This window comes from Scyliorhinus canicula, chromosome 4, assembly GCF_902713615.1.
Source record: "Scyliorhinus canicula chromosome 4, sScyCan1.1, whole genome shotgun sequence".
Lineage (NCBI taxonomy): Eukaryota > Metazoa > Chordata > Chondrichthyes > Carcharhiniformes > Scyliorhinidae > Scyliorhinus > Scyliorhinus canicula.
In genome coordinates, this window is record NC_052149.1 from 82742411 (window position 1) to 82755027 (window position 12617).

At 42.0% G+C, this 12617-nt stretch overlaps 1 protein-coding gene across 1 annotated transcript in view; it reads left to right on the forward strand.

The window, feature by feature from the left end:
- tprb (translocated promoter region b, nuclear basket protein) overlaps positions 1-12617 on the forward strand; it is a 162294-nt gene that overhangs the window by 63292 nt on the left and 86385 nt on the right. The window contains 5 exon segments of the mRNA XM_038793506.1: positions 647-831; positions 2798-2945; positions 3318-3455; positions 5770-5901; positions 6726-6856. Coding sequence (XP_038649434.1) covers positions 647-831; positions 2798-2945; positions 3318-3455; positions 5770-5901; positions 6726-6856 — 734 coding nt within the window.

Genomic DNA, 12617 nt, shown 5'->3' on the forward strand with positions numbered 1-12617 from the left:
GGGTGGACAGTAAATACCGGCCTTACTTGGGATGCACATGTTCTGAGATTAAGTTTATTCTTGTAAATATTTCTTATGTAACAGTCACTTAACAATCCTACCTTTGTTTCTTCATGCAAAATGCCCTTTTAATGCCGATTCATGAATAAGACCAAAAGCCGATCATTTCCTGCCTTCATCTTGTGTTCAAAATAATACCATGAAAATGATTATCATTGGGCCATTGAATGTTGGGCTAAATAGTCCAACTTTCTTGCAGTAACATTAACCCATAATGTTCTCTACATTTGTTTTTTAAAATTTAAATTTACAGCACACAATTACTTGTTTTTCCATTTAAGGGGCAATTTAGTGTGGCTAATCCACCTAACCTGCACATCTTTGGGTTGTGGGGTGAAACCCACACCAACTTGGGAGAATGTGCAAACTCCACACGGGCAATGACCCAGGGCCGGGATTCGAACCGGGTCCTCGGCGCCGCAGTCTCAGTGCTAACCACTACACCACATGCCACCCCCATGTTCTCTACATTTCATGGGAATTGGACAACTGCATGAGTGAAGAATATATAAACTAAACAGTATGATACATGACAAACTGGAGAAATCAAGTTTCTGTTACTTTTAATGTTTTAATTTTTGACTAGGATGAAATTTCAAAGCTGTCAATACGTTGTGAGGATCTGCAAAAACAGAACAAGCTGTTGCTTGAGCAAGTGGAGACTCTTAGTAATAAGATGGTAACCACAGTGCAAGAAGCAAGTCAAAGCTCCTTCAATATGTCTTTTAATGAGGAGGGAAAGTCCCAGGAACAGCTACTTGAAATTCTGAGGTAACTAAAGTGAGTTTTCTTTTCATAGTTATTGAAATGGTATGAGTCAGAAATGTCATGAAAATTTTTGCACGTTTAATTTTGCCGTTGTTCCATTTTATTCAAAATTAATTCATATTGTTTTCCCAGAAAGGAATGGGGTTGGGGAGATCAACGGGTGAGGATAAAATGCACAATTTTGGTGGCACTATTGGAGCTTGAGTTCAGTTAATACATCCCATGACAGTTGTGGGTGAATCAATAATGGTTTTGCACTAAATATTTGTTTTCCAATTATTGGCCAAGGAAATGTAGGCCCCTTGTTATGCGGTTTTTGCAATTTTTTCAGTGTGCTGTCAGTAACCATATAAATGCAACTACCTCTGCACATCCCACAAAGATTTGGCATCCTGCTCAATCTGCATGTTGCCTCTTGGCAAGATTATTATTAGGTTTGCATGCACGTGGAACTATGTTCAACCTTTCATAGAACAGTACAGCACAGAACAGGCCCTTCGGCCCTCGATGTTGTGCCGAGCAATGATTACACTACTCAAACCCACGTATCCACCTTATACCCGTAACCCAACAACCCCACCCCCCTTAACCTTACTTTTTAGGAAACTACGGGCAATTTAGCATGGCCAATCTACCTAACCCGCACATCTTTGGACTGTGGGAAGAAACCGGAGCACCCGGAGGAAACCCACGCACACACGGGGAGGACGTGCAGACTCCGCACAGACAGTGACCCAGCCGGGAATCGAACCTGGGACCCTGGTGCTGTGAAGCATTTATGCTAACCACCATGCTACCGTGCTGCCACTTTCCCCACCACCAATTCCCTTGAACCCTCTGCTTGCCTGACATCCAGACTCAGTCACTACTTCCTCCAGTTAAATTTTGGGAAGATTGGATCTATCATCCTTGGCCCTTACTATAACCTGTAACCAGTTCCACTGATTCCATCTCTTGTGCTGCTATTGGCTCAACCTGAGCAAGGCTGCAAGTACCCTTTGCATTCTTTTCTACTGTGACCTCCGTTCGTACATCCATTGCACAGTGCAACTACTGCTTCTGTAACAGCCTCTGCCACCACCACATCCATTGGCCACTCTTCTATACTTTTGTCACCTCCAGAAATAACTATTGTTTTTTCCCTATCCCTATTTTACCTTGAATTTAAATGGCTTACTTAACCACTTCAGAGAGCAGTTAAGAGTTAACTATATTGTTATGTGTCTGAACTTACATATAGACCAGATTGGGTAAGGATGGCAGCTTTCCTTCCCTAAAGGACTTCAGCAAACCAGATGGGGTTTTATGGCAATTCCGATCTGCATCCATTTCGCCAAATAATTCAAGTTCTGATGTTGAGGTTACTTCATAGTCTTGCCCAGATACACCATAAACTCTAGCACCTGCCATCTTCAGCCTCCTGCCATGGCACCTCAAACTCCCCATTCCTTCTGAATTTGCCCTCAACATCAGTTTTGAGGTTCTGTGCCCTCAAGAGGAAAACTCTTAATGGTGTGAATGAGGTAATTTTTGGACTAAGCCCAATTTCAATATTATGAAAGTTTCATGTATCTCAATACAAATCTAGATTTTCCATGGGCTTAAAGTCAGACCCCTTGGTCTTTGCTCCCTCCTGTACACATTTCTCCATTTGCTAATCAGTGTCCTTCAGGTATCCCACATCTGATCCCACCTTCTTGTCTGCTGGATATTTGGTCCAGTTATGCCATTTTAAAATTTTGCAACGTTTTGCCTTTAAGATTATTAAACATTTACTTGGGGCCATCAACTGTTGTGGAATATCAAGCAGATTTTCAGTTTGTGTTGCTATTTGCCAGTAGTTGGATATAGTCATCATGCCTTTATTTAAAACTAAATCTATAATGGAGGTTAAAGATTCTAAAGCAACGTTAATGTCTGGAAAGGATTAAAATGTTTGATATGTTTTTTCCAATTATGTTTGATTTAGATTTGTGCGACGAGAGAGAGAAATTGCAGAAACAAGGTTTGAAGTTGCCCAAGTTGAGTCACTGCGATATCGCCAGCGAGTAGAGAATTTAGAGAGAGAATTGAAGGAAGTACAGGAAAGCCTCAACTCGGAAAGGGAAAAGGTGCAGGTAAATATACTAACTTGAATTGTTTTAATTGTCTAAAAAAATGATCTTTATCTAAAGGACAGTGATAGAGAACCTGAGTGAAAAATAGTGGTATTACTTGTAAACCATAACGATGGAAACTATTGTCAGGCACCTGACATTCCAAATATGAAGCTGATAAATTTGGCTTTTGTCCAGCAGATGTACTGAATTGAAAACTATTTTGAACATTTAAACCAATTTACTTTTTATTTCTGCATCATAAGATTTAATACAGTAAGGAATCCGCGCAGTTATTTACTGCCCTTAAATTATGTTGTTTTGAATAGTTTTATTTTCAATAAGAATAACAATTTATTCATGTATTCAGTTGTTGGCTTGAATTTCTTTCAGGTAACTGCCAAAACACTGGCCCAACATGATGAGCTGATGAAGAAGACTGAGACCATGAATGTTCTAATTGAGACCAATAAGATGCTGAGAGATGAAAAAGAGAGGCTGGAGCAAGAACTCCAACAGACGCGAGCAAAGGTCTATATTCTTTCAAGTTTAAAGAATTTACTACATTTGTTTTTGTGTAGAATTATTGGAATTGACTTGATTCCCATAATTGTGAATTAATTGTAAATTGGTAATTTTGAAATCAATACAATGTTTTTAAAACAAAGGTTGGCTATAAAATGGATGGCCAGTGCAATCCTGCCATGTGGATCTTTTACCACCACCATCCCAACCCAACAATCTTTTGTACTGACTAGCTGTTTATGCTATATAACAGTTTTATCATCCAGACAAAAGATTGAGTTTCAATAAATGCTTTCACGTTTTAATGGACCAAACATTGTTCAGCACACGCAATAGATGCAGCAGAATATTTTCTTATGTACTTAACATTTTTGTCTACCTGGAGTTTTTTTTCCTAACCAAAATATATTAATCTATATGAACAGCATTCTAGGTCTGAATCTGTAATTGTTGTATTTGTCGAATGCATGACATTTCAGACCTTGAGTGCGCTTTCCCTTAATTTGAGTTTCCGCATTTGCTGAGCACTTGAGCCTCAGCTGCAGGTCCAGTTAATTTTATTTCTTCAAGAGCTTTTTGAAGCAGTGTAGCAGTATCATAATGGGCACAACTAGGCATTTGATGTAAGCTGGGAACTCGTGAAATCACGTAACAATTTGTCACTAAGTTTAAGGTGTACAAGGAAAGGACTTGAATTTGTGAAAAGTTATTCTCAAGTTATTGGGTTGTCCCCAGGTGCTCTGTAGCATGGTCGCACAATGGTTAGCACTGTGGCTTCACAGCACCAGGGTCCCAGGTTTGATTCCCGGCTGGGTCGCTGTCTGTACGGAGCCTGCACGTTCTCCCCATGTCTACATGGGTTTCCTCCGGGTGCTCCGGTTTCCTCCCACAAATTCTGAAAGACGTGCTGTTAAGTAATTTCGACATTCTGAATTCTCCCTCTGCCTAACAAAACAGATGCTGGAATGTGGCGACTAGGGGCTTTTCAAAGTAACTTCATTGCATTAAAACAAGCCAACACTTTTTTATACACAGCACAACAAGAAAATAAAAGTAAATAAAAGTGGTCTGTTTTTTTGTTTTTTGTTGATATTGAGAAAAATGTCATCTGCAAAGAGGAAGAACTTTCTGCTGCAGCTTCAAATTGTACCATACCTTGCAGTCCATGTGAATAGCTAGATGAGGCCTCGTATTAATGCCAAACAATGAAACATGTTTCCACTATTTCAGTAAAGCAGCATCGTGTTCTTCAAAGACTGCAATTTAAATCTGAATTGGACACAAGAATGTGATTAACTTGGGTTTATTAGCTGTCCAAAATACAAACAATTATATCCAGTTTAAATGCCTTGTGTAAAATTAGAAACTTAAATCTGAACCTTCCATAAAGGGTCAGTGTATGAAGCATACAAGATACTGAATAACGAAAAAGAATAGTTTGATATTTTATAGAATTTGGCAGACAGACAAGTTGGTTTTTTTTTAGTCCTTTGTTGCTATCTATAATAGTATCAAGGTGTTGATTTGAAATAGAAACTGAAGATTTTCAGTAATATTTGATTAGCAGTGCTGCTTCACAGCTCCAGGGACCTGGGTTCAATTCTGGCCTCTGGTGACTGTGGAGTTTACACTTTACAACATAGAACATACAATGCAGAGGGAGGCCATTTGACCCATCGAGTCTGCACCGACCCACGTAAGCCCTCACTTCCACCGTAACCCAGTAACTTCTCCTAACCTTTTTGGTCACTAAGGGCAATTTCTCATGGCCAATCTACCTAACCCGCACGTCTTTAGAATGTGGGAGGAAACCGGAGGTAACCCTCGCAGACACTGGGAGAACGTGCAGACTCCGCACAGACAGTGACCCAGTGGGGAATTGAACCTGGATCCCTGGCGCTGTGAAGCCGCAATGCTAGTCACTTGTGCTACCGTGCTGTCCTCCCCGTCTCTGTGGGTTTCCTCCGGTTTCCTCCCACAGTCCAAAGATGTGCAGGTTAGATGGATTGCCATGCTAAATTTCCACCTCGTGTCCAGATGGTTAGTTGGGGTTACTGGATCACCGGGATAGGATGGATGCGTGCGATTAAGTGGGGTGCTCTTTCTAACAGCCGGTGTAGACTCGATGGGCCGAATGGCCTCCTTCTGCACTAAATTCTATGGTTCAGTTTTCTGTGCTGAAAGTTTTAGATCTTTATGTTAGCTTATGCGTATTGCTTTATGAGAGAAATGGTAGTTTTTAAGTTTGTGATATGGTAACGTGAATATTCAATTTGTATGTGAGCTGATATTTGTTCATAATATTGTTCTTCAATTCTAGATTTGTAAGTTGGAGTCTGATATCCTACCTCTTCAGGAGTCTAATACTGAACTTAGTGAGAAAAGTGGCATGTTGCAAGCAGAGAAAAAGCTGCTTGATGAGGATCTCAAACGCTGGAAGGCCCGTGCTCAGGTATGATGGAGGCAGATTTCTTTCAATTTTGTTTTGTATGCTCAATAAATTTCCAACCTCAATGAATTATTTCCATTTGTCAGCTGTTCATTTGTCTTCTCTAGCAATAGCAGCCAAAGTGGTTGGGGTTAAATTTGATGGCATTTTCTGGAATTAAACTGAAACCAGCCACTCCAGACTTGCAGCTTCCAAAAAAATACTTCTGGGCCTGAAATAAAGTACTTGGTCCTATCCATCTCTACTTCCCGGTGCCCCTTAACTTTGCTTTCCCTCAGTGACCTCTGCTAATTAGTTAAACTGCTTGTTCCTCCATTTCAGATTTATTTTTCTACCTATGTTTTATTCATTCAGAAGATGCGGGCATTGCTGGCTGGGTTAGCATTTACTACCTGTCCCTAATTGTCCTTGAATTGAGTGGTTTACTAGACTATTTCAGAGGGCATTTAATAGTCAAACACATTTCTATGGATCTGGAGGCACATGTAGACCAGATCAGGAAAGGATAGCAGATTTTCTTCCCTAAAGGACATTAGTGAACTAGATGGGTTTGTTATGACAATCTACGATGGTTTCCACCGTCTGCAGTGCTGGGATTTGAACCCGGGTCCCCAGAGTATTACCCTGAGGCCTTTGGGCTACTGGTCTAGTGACAATACCACTACATCATTGCCTCCGTATTGTCCAATTTATAATGGCTCCTTACTCCAAGATGGTACTGTACTAGCCAGCTGTTACTTTTGAAATTTACTTTTTATAAACACTAAATACAGTAAAAACTAGTTTTGATTATTACTAAAAGCAATGTTGTGGTTTTTGTATTTTAGCAATTAATTAGTCAACAGAAAGAGACTGATCCTGATGAGTATAAGAAGCTATTATCAGAGAAAGATACAAATACCAAACGCATTCAACAACTGACTGAAGAAACTGGGAAGCTGAAGACTGAACTTGCTCGGTAAATGTGGACTGTGTACATGTGGGTTTGAAGCAAAAACTAAAAATAATACTTGATATCCCTAAAATGAGGAATATTGAAGGCTTATTGACTGCTTCAATTATTTAAACTAGGTGGAGATGAGGTAAAAAGTGGAGTAATATTCTAAAATGCAAGTGTCACATGTAGGAGATGTAAAGAAAAACGAAAAATCTCTATGCACAGCAGGTCAGGTGGCATCTGTGAAGAAACTGAATTTGTAGTTAACATTTCTTGCCTTGAATACTTCCTTTTTTGTGTCTCTTTGTGATGCAGAAAGTTTTCCAACTGCACTAGGTGCAGGCTTGATGTACATTTGTAGTTTATCATCTGGTAGTACAAATCTTTCAGTAGTTATATTCTGTAGGTGACAGAACAACTGAATGAAAGAGATTGAAATTATTTTCAGTGCAAAATGTTTTCAATTTCAGTTGGTGATGGTGTCTTGCATTTAACTTTTGTCCACGACAGCAATATTTTAAATCTTCAAACAAGGAACTTTACTTTGTCAGTGTGAAATCCAGGATTTTTCAGCTTTCTGAAATTCAACGCTGACAGTCTCTTACTCAAACAGTAAAGATTGGTGCAGAGTTTGAAGTTAACAGCATATGTTAATGCAACTCAATAGATATTTTACACCACTGCTGAAACTATTCTCCAGTATTCCTCCACATGCCTTTGTTGCCTTGTTCCACTCTGTTCACTTGGGCAAACCTCTCTCTCTTGCACATTGCCTTTTTTCCGGGTTTTGATTTGCCGCCTCCTTTCTCTAACACCCCATTTCAATTAGCATATTCTCAAATTCTCTGAGACATTATTGTGACTAATCTCCGCACACCCTACCATTACACACAAACCTGACACCACAATTGCATCAGCTCCTCAGGCATTTTGTTTTTCTATCAAGATAATATATTCAACACGAGTGCTTTCACAATACTAATATACAATAATATGACTTGTATACGATAATATTACAAAGATCAACATTCAAATTCATTAAGACAAACAGATAGGAGCTTTACTCAACTACCTATAACAACAGGAAATGGTATTTTTTCCTTTTTTGTTTGAAGAATATTTTCTATATTAACACATCAAACACAACCATAAAACAAAACAAGCTGCAAATAATCAACCAACTAAATAACTAACACCCCACCATCCTGCCTCCTGCTCCCCTACCTCCCTGTTATACTCTTTCTCTCTCTCTTCTCCCCCCCCCCCCCAAATTGCTGGCATCATAACTGTTCTCAAAGAAGTCTGAATGGCTGCCATCTCCGGGCAGACCCTCTCGAGGTGAACTTTATTTTCTCCAGCCTAAGAAACTCTGGGAGTTTTGGTGGCCCCAGTCCTCCCTTCTAATAAGATCTGTCTCCAGGCTATCAAGACATCGGCCTCTAACCGCCCCGGACCCCCGGGTCTTCTGGCACTCTCAAAGATTGCCATATCTGAACTCAGGACCAACTTCACCTTCAAGACCTCTGACATAACGTCAGCAAACCCTTGCCAGAATCCCTAAAGCTTCGGACAGGCCCAAAACATGTGGACATAATTCTCAACAACTGCCCTACTGCTTTGCCTGTGGATATTAGCCCAAACCTTGCCGCTCCCTCAACAGTCCCGCTTCCAGGGCCTCCAAATACCTGCTGTCCCACCTGCAAAATCTCATCCATCAAACTCGTCATCTCCACCCTCTCCCGTCTTGTCTCTGTGCCTGCATTGAAAAATAATATCTCTCTTCTCTCTCTCTCTCCTTTCTCTCTCTCTCTCTCTCTCTCTCTCTCTCTCTCTCTCTCTCATCTCTCTCTCTCTCTCTCTCTCTCTCTCTCTCTCTCTCTCTCCCCCCCTCTCCTTCCCCCCCCCCCCCCCCCCCCCCCCCCCCACCCAAACTACTGCCTTCAGTGCATCCCACAACTTGGCATCAGAAACCTCAGCTGTGACATTCAGCCCCACATTTCCCCGAATAGCAGCCCTCAACCACTCACAAACCTCCTCATCTGCCCCGCATCTAATCTCCACTGCGGGAGGTTAAAATCCCCCACTCCCCATTGTCAACCGGTGCGCATCACCTCCTGGGCCAGCCCACGTCCTGCAGTCCCTCAGGCCTCCTCATACCACTTTCAGAAGCCCCTCCCTTGCCAGCAGTCTTCTCTCCTCTCTCTTCTCTTCCCCCCCCCCCCCCCCACACAACCACCACACCACCACCACCGCACCACATACACACCACACAACAACGATCCCAATCCCCATCAACACTCTAACCACCTGCGCACCCCCCCCCACTGCACTTCTGTGAACTAGCCCACCCAGCTAGCTTGGCAGCCACCCTCCCTCCCCTCCTCAAACACTATCCTGGTGCAAACAACGACATCAACATTCATAGACCAAAAAATAAAAGTCCAACCACCCCCACAAAAGAACGAAGGACAATGGCACCAAAGCAATAAGAACACTCTCTCCAATGTTCAATGTCCTCCTCCTCCTGCCAGTCCTTTGTCCCTCAAAAACTTAATTGTTTCCTCTGGTGTCCCAAAATAATTTTCTTGGCCATTGTAGGTTACTCAAGGCGAGCCGGGTACAGCATCCCAAACTTCACCCCCTTCTTAAAGAGGGCAGCCTTCACTTTATTAAAGCCTGCTCTCCTCTTGGCCAGCTCTGCACCCAGGTTCTGGTATACTTTAAGTTCATTGTCCTCCGAGGTACACCTCACCTGCCTGGCCCAACTCAGGATCTGCTACTTGTCCAGAAACTGGTGCAACTGCACCACCATCGCCCTCGGAAGCTCGTTGCCCTGCAGCTTCCTCATCAGTGCACCTCCAGGGGCCGTTTGAAGACCCCCCTCTCCAGATCCTCCATCTTCTCCTGAAGCCACTTCTGGATATCACGCATTGCCCCCATCTCGGCTGCCAACCAAGCAAGCTGCTCCTCATGCTCCCCCACCGTCTCATCTCCTCTGCTGGGTGAACCTTTTGTTCAAGAAGTCCACCAGCTGTTCCATAGACTACTGAGATGGTAGGGCCTGTCCCTTACTCTCCGCCATCTTCCTGTGTCGTAGGGAAAGTTTCTTGCTCCAACAGCACCTTGCGCCTAAAACCAATTCTGGTCTACGAATCCATCTACTGATGGAGCAAACTCATGCTCCAGCTTTTTCCATCAAAACATCCGCCTGTTAATCGGGGAAAAGGTCCAAATACACCACCACAAGCGGGGGAGCTATCAAAGAAGTGACCATTCGCATCATGGCCACCACCAGAAGTTCTAGGAAACGGTATTTTTTCAAAGGCAAGTTTATAAAAATTGCATTGCACCACATAAGCTGCATTATGTAATGTGGATAAGTTGGTATCCTTCAATTACTTTAAAGCCATTAATATTTCTAAAAGTCATCTTTGCTGATAGAATACTGTTTGAACCTAACAATTGCATAATTGTATATTCAAACTTTCTTTCAGATGATCGGGTTAGGTGAATTGGCCAGGCTAAATTGCCCTTAGTGTCCTAAAAAAATAATGTTAATGGGGGTTGTTGGGTTACTGGTATGGGGTGGATACGTGGGCTTGAGTAGGGTGATCATTGCTCGGCACAACATTGAGGGCCGAAGGGCCTGTTCTGTGCTGTACTGTTCTAATTCTAATCTTGTGTTTAAGTGAACATCTGAAAAAGGATGCCACATGATGGCGAAATTGACTATCCACCTATTTTTTTTAGTCCTAAATGAAGAATTATTATGCTTCACCTTTCAAATTGCTTTCTTTATCTATATATGAACATAAGAGTAGGCCAATCAGCCCCTTGAGCCCACTCCGCCATTCAATAAGATCATGGCTGATGTGTTGTGAACTCAAGCCTACATTCCTGCCTATCCCTGATAACCTTTCACACCTTGTTAATCATAAACTATCTAGTTTGTGATTATAAGAATATTTTTTAAATATTCAAACATTCCACTTCCACTGCTTTTGAGGAAGAGAGTTCCAGAGACTCATGATTCGAATGAGTGACCTCCTATTTTTAAAGTGTGACCCTTAATTGCAGATTCTCTGGCATGAGGAAGCATTCTCTCCATATCCACCCTGTCAATACCCCTCAAGATCTTAAAGGTTTCAATCAAGTCACCTCTTACTCTTTTAAAGGCATCCCTAAAGTACAATATCCTCACTTCCCCAGTTCATGGTCTCTCATAAATTGACTCGACCACTCCAATGTATCAAAATAGAATCAAAACTTTTGTGCAGAGGGCTACTTTGACCCTGTTGAACTAGGCTGCTGCTTGGCCAACTCCCCACCCATGTCCTGGTAGATAGGCATCACGTTTCCTTCCCAGGTATATATACTCATCTCGTTCGCCCTCCACAGCATCTTCTCTTTCTTCACAAAACCATGCGACCACACCACCATTGCCCTTGGCTGCTCCGCCGCCTTCGGACTCTTCAGTGTCCTGCGTGCTCGATCCAACTTGTGAAGTCGGTCAAAGACCTTTTTCCTCCACTGACTTCTCAAACATATTTGCCGCATACTTTGTGTCCTGTGTTCCCGCAATCCCTTCTGACAGCCCAACAACCTGGAGATTCTGCTTCCTGGAGCGATTCTCTAGGTTCTCCACCTTCTTCCTCAGCTGCTTCAGGCCCTCTGCCACGAGCACCATCTCTGCCTCCAACGCGGCCAAACCTGTCTTCATGATCCATCAACAACTCTCCCACCTTCCGGAGTGCCAAACTCTGCACCTCCAGCTATTGTTCACTCTCTCAATAGCTGACCTGATTGGCTAAACTTTGATCAGACTGATTTCCAATCCGATTTTGTTTCAACTATCTTATCATAATTATATTAATTGCATTGAAATGTGTTGTTTAAATCTCATGTATTGGTGTTCATCTTTGAAAACTGGAGGGTAATTTAATCAGAGAATATTGCTTCTTTGTGCACCATGTTATCTCAGTTATAGCTATTGTTTTAGCATTTATGGGATATATCAATTTTAATGTCCTTTGCTCTAATATTTGTGTCAGGTTAATGTTAAGCTTGAGCACTAAATTCTCCGCAGCATTAAAAAAAAAATTTTCCCAATGAAAGCTGGACCAGATAAAATTGCATCATAAATTGTGATTACATATCACTTGATTGTATTTAAGACTCTATATTCTTTGTTACACTTGGGCCCCAGCTGGAGTATTGGGTGTAGTTCTGGAATCCACATTATAGGAAAGATGTGACTGAAAAGGTGCAGAGGCGATTTACCAGGCTATTGCCAGGGTGAGAATTTTAGTTACAAAGAGCAATTGGATCGATGGGTTGTTTTCCTTGGAGCAGAGGAGACTGGGATGACATGATTGAGATGTATAAAATTATGAGGGGCACAGATAGAGTAGATGTGAAGAAATGTTTCCCCTTGATGGAGGTATTAGATCAAGGGGCAAATATTTAAGGTAAGGGGCAGAAGCTTTCAGAAGGGATGTGAGGGAAAACATCTTCACCCAGATGGTGGTGGCAATCTGGAATTCACTGGCTGAAAAGGTGATGGAGGCAGAGATCCGCAACATTTAAATATTTAGATGTGCATTTGCAGTGCCAAGGTATACAAAGGCTATGAGCCAAGTGCTGAAAAATGGGTTTAGAATTGGGAGGTGGTGGTTTGTGACTGCAGACACGATGGGCCGAAAGGCCTTTTCTATGCTGTAGACCTCTGAATTGTTTATGCATTTGCAAAAGATGCAAAGTTTAAGGATTGTTGTATAAACAT